The sequence below is a fragment of the Bos mutus genome, chromosome 4 (assembly GCF_027580195.1).
Source record: "Bos mutus isolate GX-2022 chromosome 4, NWIPB_WYAK_1.1, whole genome shotgun sequence".
In the NCBI taxonomy this organism is placed as follows: Eukaryota; Metazoa; Chordata; class Mammalia; order Artiodactyla; family Bovidae; genus Bos; species Bos mutus.
The window spans coordinates 19,948,998-19,976,239 of record NC_091620.1 but is presented as its reverse complement, the minus strand read 5'-3'; the positions used below and the strand labels follow the sequence as shown (position 1 = coordinate 19,976,239).

The following is a 27,242-nucleotide window of genomic DNA, read 5'->3' as shown; positions in this document are numbered from 1 at the left end:
AGCCCCGCAGGGCCCAGCTCGGCCACGTCCCCATTGTTCCCTTCTTTCACGGTGGGATCTTCCTCAAAAGTGATAAGCCTGCCAGGTCAGGATGTGTGTTTAGACGTTCCCAGGACCTCGAACGGTAGATATTATTGAGCTTCGATAAATATTAGATTGAGTTTAAGAAATATAGACTTGGCTGAATGAATGATCACTCTTTATGGAGCCACAGCCCCGGGTCTAAATACGTTCCTCAAATCAGGGCAGCCTGGGAATCCCGCCGTCCAAGGACAACACCCCCCACCCCCTCCTCCCACCACCCTCCCGGTCCCGCTCTATTGAAAACCAAACCTGTGTTCAGGAACCGGCTGTCAATTTACCTGGCGTTCCGCGTTTCCACGCTCTTTGTAAGGAAAGCTACAATGTCATTGGAGAGACAGACACACAGTGGAGAGACCAGGTGTGGAGGGCGTGTGTGGCGTTAATTCTATTTGTGGGACCCCAGGACCCGAGGCGGAGAAGGCAATGGCAACCCACTCCAGTACTCTTGCCAGGAAAGTCCCATGGACGGAGGAGCCTGGTAGGCTGCAGTCCATGGGGTCGCTAAGAGTCGGGCACGACTGAGCGACTTCACTTTCACTTTTCACTTTCATGCACTGGAGAGGGAAATGGCAACCCACTCCAGTATTCTTGCCTGGAGAATCCCAGGGACGGGGGAGCCTGGTGGGCTGCCGTCTACGGGGTCGCACAGGGTCGGACACGACTGAAGTGACTTAGCAGCAGCAGCAGCAGCAGCAGCAGCAGGACCCGTGAGCCGGGTAAATCTCCGCCGGAGTCTGGGTCGCGTTCGCTTTAAAGGGGCGGTTCCCGAGCCGGCGGGCAGGCGGGCGGTCCCGGAAGACGCGCGTTGCGCGGCCTGGGCGTCGGGATCCCTGCTCCCCGGCCCCCCCGGGTCCAGATCCCGGGTCTTCGGACCCCCGGCCCCCCCGGGTCCCGATCTCCGGTACTCCGCTCCGCGACCCTCCGCTCCCCTTCCGCGCCCCTGGCGCCCAGACCTCCAGTGCCCTTGGGACCTCGGCTCTCTGGAGCCCCCACCCGACTCCTCCCCACCGCGCGCTCGCTGCCCTGGTCCTCCGCCGTTAGCGCTGCCCCCGCCCCCGGCCCCAGCTCTCCACCCCTCGCCTTATCTGGTTCTTCCTCACCCCCACCAGGCTCCCCGCACCGCGGCCCTCCGATCTGTCCCCCTCGCGCCCCTCTCCGCGCAGACCTGCTGCGTCCTGGCCCTCGGCGGGTGCACTCTGGCGCCGGCGGGCGTGCGCGGTGACCCTGCGGTCGCCCGGCTCCGTCTCCGCCCGCGCGGCCACCTCGCGCAGGTCACGTCCCTGTCCTGGGGACTGCACACGGGCGGCCAGGTCTGCGCGCCCCCTTCATCTCGCTGCCGCCCCGCTCTTAAACGGAATACTCAGCGGAGGCCCGGACTCATGTCCTCCTTGCGGAAAGAAGGAACATAGATGGGCCCTCCTTAAGTGGAGGCAGGCAACGGAGGCCGTGACCTCTGGGAGAGGATGGTGACCCCCTGGCGCTTCTCTCTCAGGGTCTGCTTGGCGCACCTGAGAGGTTTTGCGCTCAGAAAGGAAGTCGGCCTTCTGAGACCCTCTGGGGGCTGTCGCAAGGCTAGACTCTGTTGGCTTCTGCTTGGCACTTTGCCCAAACTCGTCTCCACCTGTGAGGACATTGGCGAGGGGGCTTCGGAGAGCGTACGTCGGCAGACCACCAGTTGGAGTGACCTGGCTAAAAATGGGCCGCTGGAAAGAGTCCCTCCGGAGGGGCGGCTGGGCTGGCTCCTCCTGCACGTGCGCATCTGGCTCAGAGCAGGGGCTCTCTTGGTAAAATTCTTCCCTCTCCTCCTACTCTATCCCCTCACCTACCTGGCTCCCAGTGTCTCCAGTCTCTGGCTCCACCTGCTTCTGAAAGCCACCGAGACTTCGGGCCCCACCTACATCAAACTGGGCCAGTGGGCCAGCACCCGGCGGGATCTCTTCTCAGAGGCGTTCTGCGCCCAGTTCTCCAGGCTGCACGTCCAGGTGTCGCCCCATCCTTGGACTCACACCGAACACATCCTGCGCCAGGCCTTTGGGGAGGACTGGGGGAGGGTCCTCTGCTTTGAGAAGCAAGAGCCAGTGGGTTCCGGCTGCGTGGCCCAAGTGTACAAAGCGCGTGCCAATCCTGCCTTCCTGGAGAACGACAGCATCCAGAGACTGGCCACGGCCTCCATACTGCAGTTCTCGGAAACTGGGGCAGCTGGGGGGCTGGGCGAGCTCTCTGGACGCCTGGAGAAGGCCGGGAGGCCTCAAGAGAGTCTTGCCGACCAGTCATTTGTAGAAAGGCTGCTCTTCCCTAAACCGGACCTGGTTGGATCCAATGCATCCTTGTCTCAGGCTTCAGGGACCGCCCATGAACAGGAGCCAGATCACCTTGTCCCGGTGGCTGTGAAAGTAAGTGTTCTAATGTTTGCAGCCAGGCCCTCCCATCTCTAAAACCTCACCAACTCCACCGAGCTACCCAGGTCAGGATACAACCCTTTGCAAATTACCCCACGTTGCCTTCCGTTGATTTCTTTCAGCTTGACCATTATCTGAGTACCTGTGACACACAAGCTGTTTGATTTCTTGGCTTGAAGGAGAGTGATGCGAATGGCCTGAAAAAGGAAGATGAAGAGGCTCTGGTGTTGGCTGTCTCTGCGGGGGGAGGACCCATCATCCATCCAGCTGACCTCTTGGCTCTGGGGTCAGGATAAATGGGAGAGACTAGGTTAGGTGTTACTGTGGCGAGTCCAAGAGGGCAGCGTTCATTTTTACATCAGCTTCCTTCTCTGTTCATTTCCAGTCACCCCTGCCCGGCTCCATCATCTCTCCTCTCCACACCTTTCCATCCCTGATCCGAACACCCCCAGGAGAACTAGCGGATCCTAGTAGCCAATACCCTGGTGTTCTCACCCTCACAGAAAAATCCCTCCCACGGGGGCCTACTGAGACAGGCTGAATCATAATTTCTAAGGGGAGAGCCTGACCTGGCCTTTTATAATTGCTGCAAATGAGTTGCAACATCAGGCATGTTTAGGAAACACTTGTCCAAAGTATCTTGAAGTTTCCCTGTGCTCTGTGGGAGACTAAAGGAGTATATGTGCCCATCAAGTCAGATGCTTTATTTCATATGTATGAGGTACCTGAGATGGGCATTCTTTTTTTAAACAGGTTCAAAAAAAAATTGCTTATTTATTTATTTGGCTGTGCTGGTTCTTAGCTGTGGCATGCGGGATCTCCTTCTCCCACCAAGGGTTGAACCTGGGCCCCCTGCATTGGGAGCCCAGAGTCTTAGCCACTGGACCACCAAGGAAGTCCCTGTACTAGTTTTTCTTACATGTTTATTTATATTCCACTTTATTCTGAAAAGGATTTGTGGTGGAGGTAGAGGCTGTTATCTGCGTGTTTTAAATGATGGAACAGGAGGCTGAGAAGAGGTTGAGTGGCCGGTCCAGTTTCATCCAGGAGATGAGTTGCAGAACTGGAGTTTTTGAAACCCAGAGCTCTTTCCATCTCACCTCTGGAGTCCTGTAACTCTAGAGCAGTATTTTGCAGGCTTGGGACTACCTGACTCAGTTACCTGGACACTCAGTAAAATGCAGATTTCCACCTGGCCTCCCAGCCAGTCTGATTCAGTAGGTCCTGGAGGAGGCTCGGGGTCCACACTTTTACTAAGCAGCCCATGTTGGCTTTTATGCTCGCTGATGTTTGGGAGCCGCTGATCTAAGCTCAGTGTATCTGGAAGGGAGGCCAACCTGTTCTTCCCAGCAAAGCTGAGTGCCGCTCAGGGGAGCTGCCCTCCTGCCCCTCAGGAAGGCACAAAGGAATGGGTGTTGGACCTGCTTCCCCTCGGCCAGCTGATTGTCCTTTTTTTTCAGGGGGTTGTGGGGGGATGTTGGCTGCACCACAAGGCACATGTGACGTTTGTTTCTCAACCAGGGATCGAACCTGCAACCCCCTGCATTGGAAGCATGAAGTCTTAACTGCTGAATTGCCAGGGAAGTCCCCTAGATCTCTTTTGATGGTGGGACCCAGCTCTGGCTAGGCAAATGTGCCCTCCTTATTGATCCCTCCTCTGTCTCACTGTTCCTCTTTTGGCAGGTGTTGCACCCTGGCCTGCTCGCTCAGGTGCAGATGGACCTGCTGCTGATGAAGATGGGCAGCCGGGTCCTCACAGTTTTGCCAGGAATCAAGTGGCTCAGCTTGCCTGAGATCGTGGAGGAATTTGAGAAGCTTATGGTGCAGCAGGTGAATTCGCCTTCTCTCAATCGTAAATAGCACACGACAGTTTTTGCTGTTAGCAGCTGCTTAGTAAATGCTGAATGGATGAGCATTTTCCCAGGGCACTATGGCTAATGTAGAATATTAGTCAGGATAGCTGATATAACAAAGAATATCCAAACCTCATTGAGTTAAGGCAGCAAGGTTATTTCTTGCTATTCTGTGGAAGTTCCATGCGGGTAAACTGAGGGAGCAGGTGGGAGTTCCACTCCATTGTTATTCAGGGACCCAGTTTCCTCCAAAATTAGTCATCTGGGCTTAGTGTGGAATGGGGAGAGAGACCATGAAGCGTCACATAAAGGATTCTGTGGCCAGGCCTGGAAATGATGAACCTCACTTCTTCCAAGGCTACATGTCAGGCCCAGTGTAACTACGAGGGAATTTGGGGAAGGCGGTCTTGCATAGAGCCTGGGCTGCAAACGAAACGAGTCTGGTGGAACAGATAGCATTATCTGTGCTGCAATCAATGGCCACATTCCAGGAGAAGAATCGGCGAAGTCACATACTGTGCCTTGGTTTTCCTTTGTTTCTGGGGTTTAATGAGTAGACAAGGGCCCTGTGCAGGGCCTTTGGGACACCTGTTTAAGGAGCCAGACTCAGTAGACACAGTGGAGTCACTCAGGGCTCCAAGGAGCCATCTGTGCTGGCTTCCTGGCAGTTGGCACAGAAATTGACAGGCTTTCAGAGGCCGTGTGCCCAATCTTCATTTATATCGTCTGACTTAGGGTTTTAAGCCCCAGTGATGCATTTTCATGTTTAGAAAGCTTGGCTTTATGATATGGAGGTGTCTACTTTTGATAATAAAATTAAAACAGAAAAATAGCTGCTGTTCCAACACCCATCTTGGTGTTTATACTCTCAGTTCCACCACCCGCTTGAGCTTCAGTTCTGCTTCAAGAAGTCTGATACACATTGTGAGATCCCATCACTTCAAGTTCAGACCTCTACAGCTCTACAACTCACCGCATTTTGCCTTAAAAATCAACTCTTCCTACCAGCTGTAGCTCTCGGTGGTCTCATAATGCTGCCTGGCTTGAAAGCTTAGAGTCTGGGTGTATGTAGGGGGATGGATGTTCATTTATAAATTCATACAACAAGTATTAAAAACTGTTAGGATCTGGTGAACTAAGAAAACAAGTGGGGTTCCCTGAATCTCCTGTGATGGTGGGACCCAGTCCTGGCTGGGCAAATGTGCCCTCCTGATTGGTCCCAAGAAGTATATACTAGGAGGAGGAGGGCTGATGTGAAATATTTGTAGCACAAGTGCTAGTTACAATAGGAGTTCTTACGGGTTCAGCTGGGCTTAGCCGAGGCCCAACAGAGGAAGTGGTTATTCCACCCTGTGGGTCCAGGCTCCCCAGACTTGAGCAGAGTCTTGAAAGGAGAGTGTCCGCAGTTAGACCCAATGGGGGAAGAACATTCCAGTCAGGTGGAGTACAGAAGGCAGTCAGAGGGGAAGTGTTAGGCAGGCTGGGACATTCCCGGTCTACAGATTGGGTGCAGCCGGAGTTTGGGGCTGTAAAAGAAGGAGGCCATATCACAAGAGATGTACCTGGAGGGAGAAGCAGGGCCCAGACCATGACCCACCTCGGACGTCATCCTAACCAATGCAGACTCCATCCTGCAGGTGGTGGGGGGCACCAGCAGATGGATTGTAGAGAGGGGAGGTGGGGGACAGGGAGCCCAACTAAGACACCTCTGTTAGGGTTCAGGTGACTGGTTTCAAGTCACCTTGGGAGGAACAGTGGGATAGAAAAGAACAGCTCTGAGCGTGGTGAGGGCTGCAGAGCTGATGGCAGCGAGTCTCCCATGGGTGTGAAGGGTGAGAGAGAAGGAATCCTCTGCAGGGACTCCTGGGGGCGGGGTGAATATGAACTCTGATAAGTTCTCCAGTGTCTCTGCTGTCTGCAGCTTGGAGTCATGTGGTGGGGAGGGATGGGGGGTTGGGACTTCCGGGGCAGCCCTCACCCTCAAGTGTCCTGGGAGTTCTGCAGGAGGTTAGCTGGGGTAGGCAGGTGAGTCTCAGGCTCTGCCAGCTCTTGGGGGGTTCAGCGTTGCTGTCCCTGGCCCAGACTACCCCCTCCCTCACCTCTTCTCTCCACTTGTCTGTAGATCGACCTGCGGTACGAGGCTCGGAATCTTGAACTCTTCCAGTGCAACTTCCTAAATGTGAACTCCGTCAAATTCCCCACGCCTCTGCGTCCCTTCGTCACCAAGGATGTCCTGGTGGAGACATATGAAGTAAGAGTGAGAGCTTCCCCTAGCCGGTTGCCCTTTACTCACAGCCAGGTTGTCTCTGCTGCACAGGAAGGCTTGAGTCTAAGAGGGGTTTGGAGCCGCCTGACGGTGGGAGGTAGGGTAGCAAGGCGGGAAGAGCCTGGCCCTGCCTTCAGACTTGCTGGAAGTCTGCTCTGCCAATTGTATCTGATTCTGGTTTTTCCGTACACTTACAAAAAACCCGAATGACTTTTTTGGCCAACCCAATATTTGCTGGGTGGCTTCAGTTACTTCCTGTAGAACAGCAGGATACCCTTCCTGTCTTAGGAGTCAATGACACACTGAATGCAAAACGCCCTCCACACAGAGAAGGGCCTTATGGGCTTAGCTGTCTTCTGGTCCAGCTTCCTTTGTAAAGATGGTAATGAGACCCAGAGGAGTGGCCTGAATGGCCCACTGTTGCTAGCTGTGTGACTTTGTGCAAGTTACTTAAACTCTCTGGGCTTTAGTTCTTTAATTTGTTAATTAAGGATTCCAAGATCTATCTCAATAGGCTGCTTTGACAATTAAATAACCGACCTGCATCAGGTGCCTATGGAGCAGGTCCCCTTTCTTCTCTCTTCCTTTTCTTTCTCCTCCAGTGAGGTCACAGAGCTCCTTCGTGTCCCTGTTGGCTGATTCTTGACTAGAAACAAGCTCACCCTGACCTCACAGCCTCTCTTACCTGTGGGCGGCAGTCAGTGGGTTTCCTCCCTGGGGAACCTATGGGACTTTTTGAGACGTATTACAGAAGGGAAGCATAAACATCGGTTACAACTCATTTGTGGGTGACGGATTCACAGGCATTATAGGAAAGGAAAAACGCTTCGGGTCACTCCCCAGTCAGAGGGAAGGCAGCAGCTGTGTGTCCCCGGGAGGATGAGGAGCTGCGCAGTCGCGGGCTGTGCGACTGAAGCGGTTCTCACCCCGACTTCCTCACAGGAGAGTGTGCCCGTGTCCAGCTACCAGCACGCAGGGATTCCCCTGGACGTGAAGAGGAAGATTGCGCGGCTGGGGATCAACATGCTCCTGAAGATGGTGAGCTCACGGCGGGGAGCGTGCCGCCTCTCCGCCTCGTCCTAGATCTCCGGGAACTCGCCGTCACCCTGGAAGCTTTTCCGTGAGTGGCCTGGTGGAGGTGGGATGGTGAGGCTGACTCAGCCTGGAGTAGCTCTGGTCTCTCTGCAGATATTTGTGGACAACTTCGTCCACGCGGACCTTCACCCCGGGAACATCCTCGTCCAGGGCGCCGACGGTCTTGCCCAGGGCCCAGAGGCGCGGCTGCAGCCGGTGGACGTCTGCGAGGCGCTGGTGGTGGCTGTGTCGCCGGCGCGCTGCCCGCTGCGCCTGGTGCTGCTGGACGCCGGCATCGTGGCCGAGCTGCAGGCCGCAGACCTGAGGAACTTCCGGGCTGTCTTCATGGCCGTGGCCATGGGCCAGGTGAGGCCCGCCGGGCCCTGGAGGGGAGGTGGAGGGAGAGGTGGTTGGAGCTGAGTTTTTTTTAAACCACCGGGCTCCTCAGGGTTTGTCATTCTTGTTAATGCTGGCATTTGCCAAGGGTGCTTCAGAGAGATGAAGGAGGGAGGAGGAAGAGGAGCCCAGGAGATGAAGCCATCGAGGGTCCATAGAACAGGCTTGTTCCCGGCAGCAGATGATTTAGGATGACGGGAAGAAATGCCTCCTTCTCAAGTGGTGTTCTGGTGGTTTCTCTTCTTTCCTCAGTCACTATAGAGTTGGGCTTTGGAAATGCTAGCTTCTTGACTAATAGCGGCCCCAAATGTGTGCTATCTGCTTTGAGAAGGTGGGGCTGGAAAGAAGCAGCGGCTCAGGGAACTTACTCTCCAGGTGTGGGAAGACACCTGGGGCAGGAGGAGATGACTGGTTTTCACTTCTCATCCCACGCCTCTGAGGGGCTCCAGTGGTTGAGGATTCTTATTTAGGAAAAGGGACTCAGCGAAACCTTTAAGAGAGTCAACCTAAAGTGCCACATCAAGGGTGACAGTGAATTCTCCAGCAGGAAAGACCCAGGGAAAGACGGAGCTGGACAGACTTCCCTGGTGGTTCGCACTCCCAGTGCAGGGGGCCTGGCTTCAATCCCTGGTCAGGGAAATAGATCCCACATGCCAGGACTAAGAGTCTGCATACCGTAACTAAAGGTCCCACATGCCGCACCTAAGACCCGATGCAGCTAAATAAATTTTTTGGGGAAAAAAAGAAAAACAAACCTGGGAAAAAAGGGCAAAATTGAGAGAAGCCCCTGCTTAGGAGGCTTCTGGGGTGGAGGAGGGGTGGAGGTGGGTAGACCAGAGGCTTGAGTCTGAGCCAGTTTGAAAGTGTCCCCGGGCCAAGGTTAAAGACCGAGGTGCAGTGGTAGGTGGGGGCTGGGAGGTTCTCCTCTGCACAGGTTTGGGCAAAGGAAGAAGGTCATAGTCAAGGAGGAAGAGCTTGGCTCCCTGGCCATGACCAAGGGGGCCAGGTGGGTGTTAGGAAGACCTTGGAGCATCCTGGGTGGAGGAGGAGCCAGCAGGCTGTGAGTGGGGAATTCTGCTCAGGCAGGAAGACTGCCCTCGAGGAGAGTATGGCTAGTCCGCCCCGGAGCCAGGCCTCTGGGCCAGGCCGGTTGGTTGGCAAGCAGTGCCGTGAGGAGTGTGAACAACAGGGCCCAGACTCAGCCACTGGGCCTGTGTGGCCTCAGAGACAAAGGAGACCACACAGCTCTGGACTTTGATTGTGCTGAGCACAGGTGGGGCCTCGCCTCAAAAGGATCAAAAGGCTTTGATTGACAACCAGGTATTATTGGAAGGCAGTGAGGTAAAGTTAAAAATGGATGAGGGTGGGGCGCAAAAGCAGGAGGGTAGAGAAACTGGGGTGGAAAGAACTAGGATCTGAAGGCGTTTGGGCAGAGAATCCAGGGTTAGGCCCTCTTGATTCTAGCATGTTTTTTCCATCTTCCAGGGCCAAAGGGTGGCTGAGCTCATCCTGCACCATGCCCGGGCCAGCGAGTGCGAGGACGTGGAGGGATTTAAGGCTGAGATGGCCCGGCTGGTGACCCAGGCCAGGAAGAACACCATCACCCTGGAAAAGGTGAGCAGGCCACTGGAGGGCTGGGGTTCCTGGGGTGTTTACCGACCTTGCCCTTGGACAGCGCAAACTGCAGGTCTAAGGGAGAGGTCTTGAGAGGACTTGAGTTTTTCTTTTTTTATTTATTTTTAATTGAAGGATAATTGCTTATCCAATATTGTGTTGATTTTTGCCATACATAACATGAATTGGCCATAGGTATACATATGTCCCCTCCGTCTTGAACCTCGCTCCCACCTCCTACCCCATGGCTTGAGTTTTAAGGCAGATAAAGAACAAACCTTTTCCTCTGCCCACATCCTCCAGGGGTAAGGAGGCCCACTAAAATCTCCAACTCTCAAGAGTGGCTCCTTGACTGGGCTCTCCTGGGTGGTTGTCGGGGGAGGGGGTGATACATGTGACACTGCACACCTGTCCAGACCCGGGTGCTGTTCTGCAGCTTCATCTACATGGAGCTCAGCTGAGCATGGGGTGGGGGAGGGAGCACTGAGGCCCCTGAGTAGACAAAGAACTCACCTAGTGTTCACAACCTTTATTTAGACCTGAAGCAGAAAAGTGTTAGTTGCTCACCCGTGTCTGACTTTTTGCAACCCCCATGGACTATAGCCCGCCAGGCTCCACTGTCTAGCGGATTCTCCAGGCAAGAATAGTGGAGTGGGTTGCCATTCCCTTCTCTGGGGGATGTTCCCGGACCCAGGGATTGGACTCGGGTCTCCCGCATTGCAGGCGAATTCTTTACCATCTGAGCCACCAGGGAAGCCCTTACTTGAAGTGGAGCCCACTTTGAATTCTGCACACAGTTCTAACAAAGCTGACTTTTCTTCCCAAGTTCATTCCCAAGTCCACTCTAGCCAGATCGAGTCAGAACAAGAGGTGGCCCCCGGGCAGTGAGGAGTGACAGCTGGCCCTTGGCACTGCCTGTCTTATTTATTCCCATGTGATTTCTGTATGTGCTGGGCGTGCTGGGGAAGAGGCCTCTAGGCTAGTTCTCCTGGGGGGGCGGTGGTCTTTGAACTCAGTCATGAGATGGAAGTTGGGCTTGTGTGAATGTAGTCCTTTTGGGGATTTGTCAGGCAGTCCATTTCCGATCACTGGGGTGTGTGTGGGTGTGGGTGTGGATGTGTGGGTGGGTGAGGGGCAGGTAAGGGAGAGAAGTGGCTCCCAGTAGCTCTCAGGCTCTTTGTTCTGTTTTCCAGCTTCAAGTTTCCAGCCTTCTCTCGAATGTCTTTAAGTTGCTGATGACTCACAAGGTGAGGCCTGGGCGGGGAGCTCGCTCTCTGGTCAGGCAGGAGGGAGGTCTGTGGGGAAGGCAAGTGGCCTCAGGGTTGTGGCAGGTTTTTCTCTTATGGAAGATCTCTTTTAGAAACGTTCTGCACACTGATCCCTCTGCTAAGAGTGCTGTTTCTACTCCCTGATGTCCAGCAAGGTTTTCCTTTGATCATTGGTGGGGTTCGGGGGGAAAAACTTTATGCTTTCTAAGAGCTTTGACAAGTTCTATTTTAAAAATGAATTAAATTTCATGTTAGGATTAGGGAAAGCTTTCATCATTGCTGGGGGCTGGCTTGGAGAGAGCTGGAAATGAAAACACACTCCTGGGAGTTCATTTGCTTAGGACGGGGAGGGTGAGGCTCATAGCCAGCTCAGTGCCCACCAGCTCTGACCTGGGCAGCCTCTCCAAGTCCCTGGAGGCTGCCAGGAGGGCCAGATGAGGCCGTGACACGGTGATCAGTGCGCTCTGACCTCCCTTTAGCCACCTAATTCAGTTGTATAACATTTATTAGTATCTGATTTAATCCCAACATTCCTTGAGGCTGGCACCAAGCAACTCGCCCTGGCCCCTGAGGCCACCTGACCAGGGAGCCCCACTTCCAGTGACTTTGTTCTTTAGCCCTGGGGCCCCCATTGGTACACAGCCTTCCTCACACCCGTGTGGGACACAACGGTTACTAGTGCTTTAGATGTTTGCTGTTGTCATCGTGATTCCCAGGATGGGAGAGCAGAGAGAGGGCCAAGTACAGCCATTCTCTTCAAATATTTCACCAGGCGCTTAATTTAAAATAATTTAAAAAATTTAAATTATGGTTAAAAACTAATATACAGTTTACCCCTACCCACCTCCAAGTGTACCGTACAGCAGTGTCAACCACATCCACACAGTTGTGGAACAGATCTCTAGATCTCTAATAAAACCCTATTCCTACTGAACAAAAACTCCGTGTCTCTCTTCCCTGAGCCCCTGGCAAGCAGAAGGTCCATGGTTTTGATGACTCTTGATTTTTCCTATAAGTAGGATCATATGGTATTTGTCCTTCTGTGACTGGCTTATTTCACTCAATGGAGTGTTCTTGAGGTTCATGCATGTTGCAGCAGATGACAGGATTTCCTTTTTAAAGACCAAATAATATTCCATTGTATGTACTTAACCATATTTTCTTTTATTTGTTCATCCTCTGATGGACATTTGGGCCACTTGTACCTCTTGGCTACTAAGAACAATGCTGCAGTGAACACGAGGGTGCAAATATTGCTTTGAGATCCTGGTTTCAAATTCTTTTGGATATTTACACAGAACTGGGATTGCTAGATGATATAGTTTTTTTTTAATTAAAATATAGATTTATACAGGGCTTCCCTGGTGGCTCAGAGGGTAAAGGGTCTGTCTGCAATGCGGGAGACCTGGGTTCCATCCTTGGGTTGGAAAGATCCCCTGGAGAAGGAATGTCAGTCCATTCCGGTATTCTTGCCTGGAGAATCCCATAGATGGAGGAATCTGGTAGGCTTCAGCCCACAGAAGTCTACACGATTTTACACTCCCACCATGATTGTGCATATGTAGCACGCTGCTTTCTTCTGATTTGCCCATCTGACCCCTCAGACAGCTTTCTGGGCCTTAACTGAGAAAAGACCCTTTACTTTCATCAAAGGTTATTTCCCCATGAGTCATTCTTCCATTTCCTGACCTTCTGTCCACCTGAAAGCAGATTCCTGTTCTAGGTTTAAATCCTGGCTCAACTCCTCCTCATGTGGGCTTCCCTGGTGGCTCAGTGGTTAAGAACTCTCTTGTCAATGCAGGAGACATAAGTTCAATCCCTAGTTTGGGAAGATCCCCTGGAGAAGGGAATGGCTACCCCCTCCAGTATTCTTGCCTGGGAAATCCCATGGACAGAGGAGCCTGGCGGGCTACAGGCCATGGGATCCCAAAAGAGTTGGTGACTAAAACAAACAACAAACAGACTCCTCTTCACCCAGAGGACTTGAGCAAATCACTCAGCCACCCTGAGCCTTAGCTTCCTTATCCACTGAACGGGCATAATGAAGTTGAGGATTAACTGGGTAATCCATGTAAACTATTATTACTGTTAATCTGGCTCCAAAGGGGAAGAAACCCTGCTGTATTTGATCAAAGCCAGGTGTGCTTGGTCTCAAAAAGACTACTGTGGATTTCAAAGAATGACCGTATTTAGATTTATAGTTTCTGGTGTTGTTTGTTGTTTAATCGGTAAGTTGTGTCTGACTCTTTGCAACCCCATAGCCTGTAGCCCACCAGGCTCCTCTGTCCATGGAATTCTCTAGGCAAGAATACTGGAGTAGTAGCCATTCTGTTCTCCAGGGGATCTTCCCGACCCAAGGATCAAACCCAAGTCTCCTGTACTGGCAGGCAGGTTCTTTACTGCTGAGCCACCAGGGAAGCCCAGTTTCTGGTGTGGCTGTGAACTTTTCACTTTAGTATTTTTTAAGTCATTCACATACTCACACACCTCCCTTAGAGAAGAGCTGTACACACTGCATCCCCCAGATTTTTTCTTACTATTTCTAGTGGGTGGGGGGTTGGGTGAATAGATGGGATGGTGGGGAAAATGACTGGATAGGGAAAAGAATGTTCAGTTCAGTTCAGTCACTCAGTCATATCTGATTCTTTGTTACCCCATGGACTGCAGCACGCCAGGCTTCTCTGTCCATCACCAACTCCTGGAGCTTACTCAAACTCATGTCCATGGAGTCAGTGATACCATCCAACCATCTCCATCCTCTGTCCTCCCATTCTCCTCCTGCCTTTAATCTTTCCCAGCATCAGGGTCTTTACCAATAAGTCAGTTCTTCACATCAGGTGGCCAAAGTATTGGAGTTTCAGCTTCAGCATCAGTCCTTGTAATGACTATTCAGGACTGATTTCCTTAGGATGGACTGGTTGGATCTCCTTGCAGTCCAAGGGACTCTCAAGAATCTTCTCCAACACCATAGTTCAAAAGCATCAGTTCTTCGGTGCTCAGCTTTCTTTATAGTCCAGCTCTCACATCCATACATGACTACTGGAAAAACCATAGCTTTGACCAGACAGACCTTTGTTGGCAAAGTAATGTCTCTGCTTTTTAATATGCTGTCTAGGTTGGTCATAACTTTTCTCCCGAGGAGCAAATGTCTTTTAATTTCATGGCTGCAGTCACCATGTGCAGTGATTTTGGAGCCCAGAAAAATAAAGTCTTTCACTGTTTCTATTGTTTCCTCATCTATTTGCCATGGAGTGATGGGACTGGATGCCATGATCCTAGTTTTCTAAATGTTGAGTTTTAAGCCAACTTTTTCACTCTCCTCCTTCACTTTCATCAAGAGGCTCTTTAGTTCTTCACTTTCTGCCATAAGGCTGGTGTCATCTGCGTATCTGAGGTTATTGATATTTCTCCTGGCAATCTTGATTCCAGCTTGTGCTTCATCCAGCTAATTAAGCAGGGTGCACAAGGGTAATTAGCCTTGATGTACTCCTTTCCCGATTTGGAACCAGTCTGTTGTTCCATGTCCAGTTCTAACTGTTGCTTCTTGACCTGCATACAGATTTCCCAGGAGGCGGGTCAGGTGGTCTGGTATTTCCATCTCTTGAAGAATTTTCCAGTTTGTGGTGATCCACACAGTCAAAGACTTTGGCGTAGTCAATAAAGCAGAAGTAGATGTTTTTTTGGAACTCTCTTGCTTTTTTGATGATCCAGCGGATGTTGGCAATTTGATCTCTGGTTCCTCTGCCTTTTCTAAATCCAACTGGAACGTCTGGAAGTTCACAGTTCACGTACTGTTGAATCCTGGCTTGGAGAATTTTGAGCATGACCTTGCTAGCATGTGAGATGAGTGCAACTATGTGGTAGTGGGAACATTCTTTGGCATTACCTTTCTTTGGGAATGAAATGAAACCTGACCTTTTCCAGTCCTGTGGCCACTGCTGAGTTTTAGTGCAGCACTTTCACAGCATCATCTTTCAGGATTTGAAATAGCTCAACTGGAATTCCATCACCTCCACTAGTTTTGTTCGTAGTGATGCTTCCTAAGGTCCACTTGACTTCGCATTCCAGGATGTCTGCTCTAGGTGAGTGATCATACCATTGTGGTGATCTGGGTCATACAGTGTATTCTTAGAAAAAATACATTTCTGGGTCATGAAGTATATTTTTGCCACTTCTTCTTAATATCTTCTGCTTCTGTTAGGTCCATACTATATCTGTCCTTTATCTGTAAGAGTATTACATAGATGATAAAAATCATCTGTTTTTTTTGTCAGGAGTGGATGTTGACCTGTTAACTCAGGATACTCTCCGTCTATCCGTGGGCTTCGGAAAGAACCCCTGTTTCTCTGTTTCAGGTAAAGCTTGAGAGCAACTTTGCTTCAATCGTGTTTGCCATCATGGTGCTGGAGGGGCTTGGCCGCTCACTGGACCCTAAACTGGACATCCTGGAGGCAGCAAAGCCCTTCCTCCTAAAAGGACTAGTGACCTCCCGCTGACGGCAGCAGTGGGGGCTTCCTCTTGGAACAAGAGGCCGCTCCCAACAGCCTCTTCTGTGGCAGCTTGGACGTCCTAGGACTGGGATTGTGGAGGGCCTGCCACTGTGTTTCACTCTGGTTTGGTTTCAAGCATCTGTTTCCAAAGGTCTGGGTTTCCTGGGGAAGTAAAAGGAGGGAGGGTCCTGACAGCTCAGGTATGGAAGCGGGGCCTGGTGTCAGAGAAACTGTTTCAGGGAAAACATTCTCTGGAGGAGGATGAATAAACTTAGTTATTTTGTTTTCTGTTTTTTTCTCTTCTCTTAACATCTGTACTCCTGGATCAGCCTGGTCTTCCTGGTTCCTTCCAGACTCTGATATTTAGGTTAGAAAATGTCACAGAATCCTGTAGACCCATGGTTTCCAAATTTTGGGGGGGTGTGGCACATACCTTGCGAGATCTTAATTTCCTGACCAGGGATTGAACCCATGCCCTTTGCACCGAGTCCTAACCACTAAACCGCCAGGGAATCCCCCCAGGTATTTTGTGTTGTTTTTCTGTTTTGTTTTTTCCCCTCAAATGTTTTGATTATGTGCCCTGTTGGTAAAGGGTTGCATATATTTATATATACATGCACATATAATTTATTTATAAGGTTTATACAGGTTCTACCATCACCAGCAAATCTCTGAAGACAGAGCTTACACTTAGGGCACGTTTCACTGTATCTCAAATTATCCTTTTGATAATTTAAAATCTTTTTTGCCAATCTTGCTAAATTTTATTATAAGGTAAAATGAAAAAAAAAAAACCACAATGATCAATGGTTAATGTGACATACTAGAGACAGGAACAGAGTCAGCTCCACTATTTTACTTGAAGTTTCCCTGTGCTCACATATTAGCATTTAGATACTGTTTTTTTCTGAGCATTCTACAGGGCTAATTTTGGTTAATATTAACAAACAGATAATATAATCAGTACATTTCTGTTAGGGCTTCCCTGGTGGCTCAGACAGTAAAGAATCTTCCTGCAATACTAGAGACCCTGGTTCCATCCCTGATCAGGAAGATCCCCTGAAGAAGGGCATGACAGCCCACTCCAGTATTCTTGCCTGGGAAACTCCATGGACAGAGGAGCCTGGGGGGGCTGTAGTCCATGGTGTCGCAGAGAGTTGGACACGTCTGAGTGGCTAACACTTTCACATCCTGTTAACCAGGACTTGAGATTTGCAGTAGCACCCAGCGACACTCCAGCAGTGAAGGAAAACGGGGCGGCCATTGCCTGGCCCTCTGCACTGGGCCAGCTCACAGGCCATTCTCTCAAAGCTGCTCTGACACGTGGCTGGCCCACATGGACTCAGAGCATCCCAGGGTCAGTTTGTAGAGTGGATATTAATAAAGCTTAATTTCTTAATTTTGTTTAAAAGGAATGTTTTCCCCTGCATCCCAGTGGATTCTCCTGCTTGTTTTGGAGACTGCTCTAGACAGTGAGTGGAAAGTCAAGCGTTCCTGCTCTCTGAGTCCTGCTGTGACTGAAGGACTAGATTCTCCCATTCTTTCCTTCTTAAGGATAAAGTTCCTGTCTTTTAGGGAACAACTGAGAACAGAAGTTATCTTTAGATATTGGACAGAGATTCCCTTGGTGCAGTTTTTTTTTGTTTTTTAAGAGGGGTGGAGATGTTATTGGCACTTCCCAAGTCTTGAGGGTAGGGCATTTGAGTCAGGCAGTGAGAGCCTGGGGGCTCCAGGTAACCCTGTTCAGCTCCCTCCTATGGGCAAACCAGCCAGACATTCAGCTCTTTATGCCAAATGCACATGCCTTTGTGCTGTGGGCCAAGAGACGGGGGCACCAACACAGAGCGATGTCTCCCTGAGTGAACACCAGCACCTCTGAACCTTTCTTGAAAGCCAGTGGATTCCATCAACTTACTGTGATAATCATTAGTTATCTCTCACTGCATACACACTACCCACAAATACAGCAGTTTAATACCTGGTAGTCTCTGCAGGTCAGAAATGTAGGCGAAGCTTGGCGGGTCCTCTGCTCAGTCTTGCATGGCTACAAGCATCTTGGGGCTCCACTGGGGTAGGTCTGAATTCAGGCTTACTCATGTAGTTCCTTGTGGAGTGCTGGACCGAGGGCCTCAGTAGCTCAGGAGCCATTACAGCAGCAACAGAAAATGAACACAGGTTGAATTAAAGAGAAAAATGGTTATTAATGGCTGTGCTTTAATATAGGTAATTTGCTGATTTTTAAAATAAGCATCTTAAAAAGGCTAAACTTGATTTATACATTCATCTTCATAAGGAGAAAACGCTACTTCTTGGGTATAAGTAGATAAAGGGGCAATGGGGCATCACTTGGAAGGGAGATCCCAGTTTAGTCCCTCCAAAGTAGAAAGAACAAGGTTCATTTCTGTGTTAAAACTGCTGGAAAGGTAAGTTCTTCCTTCTTTTGGAAACTTAGAGGGAAAGGGTGATCAAGCAACCTTTAAACGTAGAAAATTAGGGAATTCCCTGGCGGTCGGTGGTTAAGACTCAGTGCTTTCACTGCCATGGTCCATGTTCAATCCCTGGTTGCAAAAGTAAGATTCCAAGAGACATGTGTGCAGCCAAAAAAATATATAATAATAATAATAATAATAAAGAACAAAAGTAGAAAATTAAATAAACATGAAGCCTTGTGCACAAGTTTTTTTTTCTTTCCTCATTCCCCTGCAGTGTGCTTTTCTGAGAATCAAAAAGAGAGCCATTGTGCAACCTGCAAAAGGCAGTCAGGGATATTTGCCCTTGGAATTTTTAGAACATGTCTGCAACACAAACATGCATTGCTGTTACGTAAACAGTCAAAATAGTGTGCTGATGGGGACCCTAAACTTTTCATAGTAAAAAATCAGAATTAGTGATGCAAAACATTAGAGCTAAGGACCGCACAAATGGTCTATAGAACAATATTGTTTTAAATACAAGCCAGCATTAAAGTTAAAAGTTTTTATTTTGTAACTGAGCAAGAAAGATGGGGGGCGGTAAGTGAATTTTAGTTTACCTGAAGAGCTTTTGCAGCCAGGAAAATATTGACTAATAAAAAATTGCTGAGTACATGCTGTGGGCCAGGTACTCTCTTGAATGGCTGATGAAGGGTACTGAGACCTGGAGAAGTGACTTGTCCAAATGGACAGAGCTAACCATTGGTAGAGCTGAGGCTGAACTCTGGATTTTCAGACTATCAAGTTCTTTGGAGTATTTTTGTTTAAGCTGGGTTTTTTTGTTTGTTTTTTGTGGCCTAGGAATCACAGCATTGTTCTTTCCTGGGAGCAAGGCAGGCAGCTGTCTAATATGGGCAGAGAGCTCTCTTTGGAAGGATGAAAGACACTGCTCTGCCTATTCATGAACATCTCTTAATGGTTTGTGCATGTACTAGGAAGGGTAAATAGTGAATGGTAGTCCCAGAGAAAGCCACACTATTGCGTATCAGCTGGGAAGTCAACTTGCCCCCAGAAAACAGTACATTCTTTCTTACAGTTTATATACTTACAAATTAGGACAGGAGAAGGCAGGAGTGGGGAGGGATAGCGGGTGAATGTGGGGAGGGGCATGAGTTCTACAGGGCCAGAGGGTCCAGCAGTAAGTTTGGCAGAAAGGTGTGTTGTTTGTTTGCTAAGTCGTGTCCAACTCTTTTCGACCTCTTGGACTGCAGCACTCCAGGCTTCCCTGTCCTTCACTGACTCCCGGAGGAAGCCTTTTCTCCAGGGAGAGAGGTTCCTAGCTACTGGGCACATGGAGGCCCATTATTTGCCAAAGGAGGAGTGTCAGTTATATTCAATACACTTAAATCCCTAAATTTCAGGTCTATGTTTCTCTCCATAAATTTCGAAATTTTCATGCTTATCACTCAGTGTGAAGTCTTCAGTGCTTGGCAGGTGATCCATTTCAAATCGACATCTCCAAGGTGTGAGGCTGGCAGGTAAGTTTATAAAAATCGAGAATTCTTAGGAAAACTATAACTCATAAGTTGGGACACTAAGAATTTGGGAGCTGGAGTTCTCAAGGATGGAGAAAGGGGTTCTTCAGCTCCCCAAAGTTTGGGAAGTTTGGAGTTCATTCAGGACTTAATAGAAGGCAATATTAAGAGACAAACGCCAAGAATCCAGGGCTGGCTCAGGATCTAGGGATTGGGAGCACCGCGTATATTAGGGGCCTGCTAAAATGCAGATTCCTTGGCCCTACTCCAGACATAATAGCTGGGGTCGGACTCCTCAGGGGATTCTGATACCTCCAGTCCAGGTGCTGACATTTGAGAACCACGGGCTGCGGGTTGGTTATCAAGCTCATGTTTGCAGGACAGCCGTATAACGATGAAGGCTTCAAAGAAATCGTGTAGCCTTTGCAGAGGAGGAATACAATGGACTAGCTTTGGGAAGGACAGACTGGTTCAGAATGGATCTGGCAGCCTAGGAGGGTCTGGAAGAGTAGTTAATTCGGGAGGAGCAGGCAGAGGGGCGGGTCCGGGTCGGGTAACAGCGCCTAGATCAGCACCGGTAGCAAAGAGCGAGCTGTGTCAGCGTTAAGTTTCTGTGTCCGCGAAACAGAGGGCTCCAGGAGCTGAGCGCCGAGGTCCGGCACGCCCATCCCTGGCTCCACCAGGGCCGTCTACACCGCTGACCTTTCGTCAGGGCGCCACCAGGCCCACAAAGCGAGACCCCGTCTGCTGGCGCGAACGGCGCGCTCAGGCGGCGGCCCCGGACGCTTTCACCTCAGGAAGTGACTGAGACGCTCCTTCGGGCAGGTAATTACCGCTTCCCCGCTCCTCCCTACGTCACAGGGAGAGGGGGCGGGTCGGCTCTGTGACGTCGTCGGGCGGGTGCCAGCGGAAGTGACGTGGAGCGGCGGTGCGGTCTGGGTAACGGCCGGGCTAACGATGGCTGGCATGTCGGCTCTGAAGCGACTGGCGCCGTTCGCTCACGTTGGAGGCCACCTCTTCAGAGGCCGCTGCGCGAGGGCGGCTGGAGCCCGTGGCGTCCGTCGGTGAGTATTGCCTAGGGTTGGGGCTTCGCCCGCTTCTAGCGGAAGGCACTAGCCTTCGGGACGTCCTCACCTTGACGCCGAGCAGCAGGGGCCGATCCTGGTCTGCGGCGGCCTCCACCCCTGAGGCATGCTGGGACTTGGAGTCTGACGGCGCGATGCCGGGGCCGGGGGAGCCGGTAGAGGTGTGTATATGACGGTCTCGGGCCAGAGGGAGGCTGCCCCCGGGAAGCTGACCAGTTGAACGTGGAGACAGTTGGAGCTAATCTGGAAGCAAGGACAGGAGCTGAGGAGGCGAGGGCGTCAGGGAGAGGAAATCACCTGTACAGGGTAGTTTGAAGCTTCAAGCTTGAGGCAAGATGAGGCCAGAGGTGAGGCCGGAGACCTCGGGTCATAGGGAAAGAATGGTAGAGGCTCCTTATGCGTGGCTGTGCCCTAGCTTCCCTGGTGGGTCGGACAGTAAAGGATCTGCCCGCAATGCGGGAGACCCGAGTTCGATCCCTGGATCAAGAAGATTTCCCCGGAGAAGGGAATGGCAACCCACTCTAGTATTCTTGCCTGGAGAATCCTCTGAACAGAGGAGCCTGGCGGGCTACGCTCCATGGGGGTCACAAAGAGTCGGACACGGCTGACCGACTAAAACACAGAGGCCTGCCTGAGAGATTTCCAACAGAGGCGCTGATCGGTCGTTTTAATCAGATGTCACGTGGGCACGTTTTAATTCTAAAAAGTTACTATGGTTGTAGAGTGGAGAATTAGTCCTCCAAGGCACGAGAGTGGAGTGGGAAAGGGTGGGAAGAGAGCCAAAAGTGGATGTTTGGGCAATGTTGGAAGTGTTCTTTTTAAAAATATTTTATAGAACAGTTTTCTGTCCCTCCCCCCCCCCCAAAAAAAAAAAATTGAGAGGAAGGTACAGAGATTTCCCATAAACCCCCCAAGCCACACATGCATAGCTTGCTTCATTATCAGCACTCCCCACCGGAGGGTACGTTTGTTACAGTTGATAAGCCTATGTTGACAGATTATTGTCAACCCAAAGCCTGTAGTATCCTTTAGAGTTTACCTTTGCAACACCAGAATTTAAGAGTGAGCAAAAGCAGAGTCACCCATGATGTAGCGGGAGAAGCCCACTGGAGAGCCCAGTGCTGATGCCAAGAGGGCAGGTCTACCAAAAGCAAGCTGGGAGTGCAGAGAGATTAAGAGCAGGACTGAAAACAGTACACTGGATTTTTCCAGGTGATGTTCCAGGCCCCTCTGACCACGGTCCACACTTTACCAAGAGGCACTGCAAAAGAGTGGTTAAAAGCGGGATTCTGCCCCCAGACTGTCTGTCCAGATCTCACCTCTGCCACGCTCTTGCTGTCTGATCTTGGAAAAGTTTCATGATCTCTTAAGAACTGAGTTTTCTCACCGGTTTAATTGGGATAATAATGTTGACTCCCAGGGAAGTAAACGAGTAACAAATCTCTGAAGTGTTGTGAGTTGCTGGTACTCAGTAAAGACAATACAAGTATTGTATAAAGAGCTGCTGTTATTAGGGAACTGAGACCCAGCTAAATGAAAAGATTGACTTGCCTAAAGCCACGTGTCTGTTATGAATATGGAATTGGGACAGATGTAGGATGGAGAGAAGGAAAAGGCATGTGTGACCTGAGGACAGAGATCAAGAGCCACCAACAACAGCCTTTGAGCCTGCGTGGGAAGACGAGGGGGTGTTCCTCTTTGCTGCAGTCTTGGTACTTCCATGCCAAGATTTTAATGATTTATTAAAAGTTAAAAAAAAATTAATCTGTCGTAGTTTCTATTTGGAGGGATGTTCAGGCCTATCTAGTTTGCCTTAGTGCAGTTAGCAACTTCTTGGAACATAAAATTAGATGTTTGTGGACTCTTTATATTCTTTAATCATGGCAATCATTATGTCGTCCATCCTTTCTCTAATTGCAGTGTTTCAAATCTTCGTTCAAAAAGATTTATACCTTGCAGTCAATGACCCACTTATTTCATAGTTAAAACAAGATGTAACTCACAATAATGAAATGTGGAGAGTTCCTGGGAAGGGGTTTAAACTATAATTTTCGAAACTTATTTTAAATGAGTTTAACTGATGGGCACTTACTACTAGATTGTATCTAAAACTTGTCAAAGAGGAAGCCTGTTGTTAATATATTGAATTCCCACCCCCATGGTTTGTTTACATAATGTAGTATCTCTATGCACAGATAGCTCCTGCATAGGTACTGTTAAATAAAATTGGCATACAGAAACAGTGTGATAAATTCAGGGTGTAAAGAAGTGATGCTCGACAGAAGCTTTTGAAAGTAACATGTGCGGAAGGTTATTGGTGGCTCAAACAATAAATGCTCATGGAAGCGCTTTGCAGTCTGTAAAGTTCCATACAAATGTAATACCATATTTACCATAAGTAAAATACATATTTACCATAAGTAAAAAATTAGTACTATATGTTAGTAAAAGATTACCTAAAAACTGACGAAAGTTTAGAAGCTGGCTTTAATAAATGTTTGAAAAAAAAGTAATATATGGTCACTGTAAAAAAGGATACATACTTACATGAATACACACATGCATGCAGAAAGAATACAACCCATTTCTTATACCATCCGTAGCTAATTACTATTAATATTTTATATAGAATCTTTCAAATAAAAGTGTTGGATAGATATTTACATAAATATGGAATTAATGTTTGTGGGCAGTATTTAAGAGCTTGGGCTTTGTCACCAAACAATAATAATACTCCAGTGTCCTCATTTGTAAACATTGATAACCATAGATCTATCTCATCAGGTTGTTTTGAAAATTAAATGATAATATATAAAGTGCTTTGTGTGGTGTCTGACAGGTGATAAGATGCTCTGTAAATAGTAACTATTAGTAATCTTTTAGAGTAGAAGAGAATAAAAAGGGTACTGGGTAATATGTATCAAGAACCATGGAAGTAGTAATATTCACAAACTGTAGTGCATTTTGAAGTAATTTTACTGAAGTTTTTGTACAGATATTCATTTCTGTGTCGAACAAAAGGGAACATTGTTTTATAAGCTGATTCTTACCTGGAATGAAATTTGTGAACATGTTTTATATAGAAACTTTCTTTGAAATTCTATATCCATTTCTGTGTAATAGTATATGTATAGCTGCTGAAAGGGACTTGAAAGTAGCCCCGTTAGGTACAACTTACATTATTTACATTAGATTCAAGCTATAATAATTAAACTCCAACAAAATAAAATGAGTAGAGCCCTATGGATGATATCCCACACCTTGTCAACAGTATCTAAATGAAAAAACAAAAAAACAGAAAAACTTGTTCAAACTTACTGTTTAAGTCTCTTTGCTTTGTTCAGTGCTGTTGGCTTATTAAAAAGGATCTAAGTTCTCTTTTCCATAAAGTGGTCTTTTAAGAAAGATTGTATTACTAATACAGCAGAGGACATAATTTGTCTTTGAAACAGATGGCTCTCCAGAACAAAATTAATTTGCTGATTTGTTTCTCTGGATAAGCTATTGACCTACTACAGATTCACGATCCCTTAACCGTGTGGGGCCAGTACCCCACTAATCAGCACATTCATATCTGGTGTAAAACGTGTGGATATTCACTGAATGAACATCATAATTAGCCTCTCGTCAGTTCAGGCCAGTTTTTGCCACTGCACAGGTTTACAGCACGCTTATGCAAGTGGAGTATTTTGAGGGACCATGGAGCATTATCCTTCTGTTTTTTTTGCGGAGGAGGAGAGAAAGGTTTAGTTTCTGGCTGTAACTCATAGAGTTTTGGATGAGCTCGAAGACAGGGCAAGCTGCTTCACATGTCTGTTTTGTCATGTAGGGCTGGCGGAGGTGCGCACATTGAGCCCCGGTACAGACAGTTCCCGCAGCTGACCAGATCCCAGGTGATCCAGGCCGAGTTCTTCAGTGCGACCATGTGGTTCTGGATTCTCTGGCGCTTCTGGCACGACTCAGATGCTGTGCTGGTAAGTGGAGGAGAGTAGTCCTTGTCCTTCTGTGGGTGTGGGGAGGGAAGCTATGTTAACAGCTTAGATTGTTTTTCTGTTTGTAGCCTGTTTTTCTATCTGGAGGTATGTTGTCCTTATGTGTATGCAGGGATCCTTTTATTTTAGGAAACATTATCATCTCTGACCTTTTCCACCCAGGGATGTACACGTAGATACTGCGTGTCTTACGGTTGCCAATTGGTGGCCGCATCTGGAAGGGAGACTACAGAAGCTAATTCTCTTACCTTCCAAGCTGGGTAGGGGGTCATCGGCAGGTTAAGTTTCACCCTTAAATGTCTTTAAATGATACATGTCATCTAGTCTGTCTAGAGGCCCAAGGCAGCCAGGTTAAGTGGAATGGATGTGAGCTAATTTGTCTGAAGCAGGGAAATTAATTACTGGTGACTTTCTAACATGTAACTGGCCTCAAATGAGCTTTTAATCACATTTGCACAGATGCCATTCTCTAGGAAACTACAGTTTTAGGCCATTGAAATCCGTGCTTATTGATCCAGAATACTTTGAATTTCAGTAAATTTAGTTAATTTTTTTTAACGATAGGGAAAAATCTTAAATTTACACAGTGAGTTCTAGAAGCATCAGGTTGATTGGTGTCCCACTTCTCTTAGAATTGCTGTGCCCTCGTCCCCCAGAAAGAAGCTGCCTGGTGTCTGTGGACTGGCAGCACACAGACACCTTTGTCTCACTGTGGGTCGGCTGTCAGATCTGTGTGTGGCTGTCTGGCAGGAGATGATGGCAGGGCCTGGATGAGGATCAAAGCGGAATGAGCCCACACGAAGCTCCCAGGCCCCCGGCAGGAACGGCAGGACAGTTTGAGACACTATGTTTTGTCAGGGATTCAAGACAACACTGTTGTCAAGGGATTCACAACAATTCAGGGATTCTTGTGACGTGGGGTGTCTTTGAAATCTGTTGTCTCCATTCCCCCTTCCTTCCATCCAAAACTCATACTCAAATGCCAGCTCAGGCGGAAACTCCAAAATGGCCAAGCTTCTCAAATTCAGGCCGCGGCGCATTCTGAACAGATTGAAGAATAGTTGGACCATCAGATGGCTGAAGTGCAATAGAATTGCTCCTGGGGTATATAAAGGATTATTATTTAAATCACTTGCCCCACCAAGATTTCTTTTAAAATTTAATCAACTGTATGGAGTATAGATTATTAATAGTTTTGTGAAGTATAGATTCTTGAACTTTTTTTTTAATTGATTGTCCTTAGGGTCACTTTCCTTATCCCGACCCTTCCCAGTGGACAGATGAGGAATTGGGTATCCCTCCGGATGATGAAGACTGAAAACAGAGGCTCAGCTCTTGCCAAATGGGTGCACCCCATGTTTCTTGTTATGTTTATTTGTCTGTAAACATGTTTTGACTTTGCACCTATGGTGATTCTGAAGAAACAGTGCATTTTATAACAGTATAAAGAATAATTAACACATCATGTCTAACTTCTGCTTTTCCTGTTTTCACATTTGCTGTCATTCTGCCCCTTCTTCCCCCTACACACTTTTAGTCTCATCTTCCTTTTCATGTTTAAAAAAATTATTTTTTCTTAAGCTTTGTTACAGTTTAGGGTCCCATTTGTCTGTCTATTGATCAAAGACTTTAAGCACCAGCTTTGCTGGACAAGATAGATAGGGAGCTTGTTTGTAGTTACAAAAATAGTTCTAATTAAAAATTTGAGCATATGGGAATATTACATATTGGAATTGTGTGGAAATTAACTCTTTCAACAGTAAAAGGTTATGGCCCTTTCATTTTCCAGAACAGGAGGTTTTTCTTTCAAAAGGAAGATAGCTGGGAGGAATTCTCTTCCTCACAAATTCTTCAGGGATTAAGACACTGCATGGATAATAGATGTAAAATAAAGCCCAGACTCTTAAAGCTTTTTAAAAGAAAGCACAGGAGACTATCTTAATAATCTTAAGGCAGACAAAAAACTTTTGGAGAAAAGCACTGATTAAAATAAAACAGTAACTTTTATTTAGCCTCATCAAAAATTTATGCTATCACAAGATACCATTAAGGACTGAAATATATAAGCCACTAATTTGGAAAAAATATAGCATCTATATCCAACAAAGGGCTTGTATCTGGTATATGTAAAGAACCCCTATAATCATAAATTAGATTGAACAGTCCAACTGAAAAATGGGCAAAAGCCTTGAGCAGATACTTCACAAACAAAGATACATGAGTGGCCAATAATCACATGAAAAAGGCTCTTAATGTCATTAATCACCAGGGAAATGCAAATTAAAGCTACAGTAAGATATCTCTTACACTTACTAGGATGGCTAAAATAGGACTGACAGCTTTAAATGTTAGTGACAGTTTGGAGCAACTAGCAATATTTGCTAGTAAGAGTGTAAAACAGTACAGTGATTTTGTAGAATTGTTTGGCAGCTTCTAATGAAGTTAAACGTGTATCCTAGGATTCAGCAACTGTATTCCTAGGATTTACTCAAGAGAAATGAAAACTATGTCTCCATAAGAGACATGTACAAAATTTTGCATAATATCTCCAAACTAGACCTAATTGTACATCAATGAGAGAATGGGTAAACATATTACAGTATATTCATTCAACTGAATAATAATTCAGCAATTAAAAACAACAAGCTATAAGACGATCATTTAGATGAATCTGAGAGTCCTCATATTAAGCAAAAGGAGTGAACGTCACTTAAAAGTACATAATGATTCCATTCATATCAAGTCTACAAACTGGTGAAACTGTAGAGGTAGGGT

At 48.1% G+C, this 27,242-nt stretch overlaps 2 protein-coding genes across 3 annotated transcripts; both read left to right on the top strand.

Moving 5' to 3' along the window:
- Positions 1 to 904: 904 nt before the first annotated feature.
- ADCK2 (aarF domain containing kinase 2) lies at positions 905 to 15,732 on the top strand. 2 transcript variants are annotated; one of them, XM_070369175.1, is made up of 8 exons: positions 905 to 2,477; positions 4,167 to 4,313; positions 6,459 to 6,587; positions 7,545 to 7,640; positions 7,791 to 8,042; positions 9,558 to 9,686; positions 10,880 to 10,933; positions 15,229 to 15,314. In XM_070369175.1, exons 1-8 carry the CDS (start codon positions 1,548 to 1,550, stop codon positions 15,247 to 15,249), a joined length of 1,758 nt encoding a protein of 585 aa, XP_070225276.1. In that variant the 5' UTR covers positions 905 to 1,547; the 3' UTR covers positions 15,250 to 15,314. The 2 variants fall into 2 exon arrangements, with proteins under 2 accessions (XP_070225276.1, XP_005899814.1); XM_005899752.3 differs by having other exon boundaries at positions 907 to 2,477; positions 15,310 to 15,732.
- Positions 15,733 to 20,295: 4,563 nt separating this feature from the next.
- On the top strand, positions 20,296 to 25,932 carry NDUFB2 (NADH:ubiquinone oxidoreductase subunit B2). Its single transcript, XM_005901075.3, has 3 exons — positions 20,296 to 20,454; positions 24,305 to 24,449; positions 25,711 to 25,932. The coding sequence occupies exons 1-3, from the start codon at positions 20,348 to 20,350 to the stop codon at positions 25,783 to 25,785; spliced, it is 327 nt and encodes a 108-aa protein (XP_005901137.2). The 5' UTR covers positions 20,296 to 20,347; the 3' UTR covers positions 25,786 to 25,932.
- The last annotated feature ends 1,310 nt before the right edge of the window (positions 25,933 to 27,242 follow it).

What these genes read in the sequence shown, in the direction of transcription:
- NDUFB2 (XM_005901075.3), top strand. Translation starts at nt 20,348, where the DNA reads ATGGCTGGCATGTCGGCTCTGAAGCGACTGGCGCCGTTCGCTCACGTT. An exon ending in GGAGCCCGTGGCGTCCGTCG is followed by an intron (nt 20,455 to 24,304) that starts GTGAGTATTGCC and finishes TTTGTCATGTAG; the next exon opens with GGCTGGCGGAGGTGCGCACA. An exon ending in ACGACTCAGATGCTGTGCTG is followed by an intron (nt 24,450 to 25,710) that starts GTAAGTGGAGGA and finishes GATTGTCCTTAG; the next exon opens with GGTCACTTTCCTTATCCCGA.
- ADCK2 (XM_005899752.3), top strand. Translation starts at nt 1,548, where the DNA reads ATGGTGACCCCCTGGCGCTTCTCTCTCAGGGTCTGCTTGGCGCACCTG. An exon ending in TTGTCCCGGTGGCTGTGAAA is followed by an intron (nt 2,478 to 4,166) that starts GTAAGTGTTCTA and finishes CTCTTTTGGCAG; the next exon opens with GTGTTGCACCCTGGCCTGCT. An exon ending in AGTTGCTGATGACTCACAAG is followed by an intron (nt 10,934 to 15,309) that starts GTGAGGCCTGGG and finishes TCTCTGTTTCAG; the next exon opens with GTAAAGCTTGAGAGCAACTT.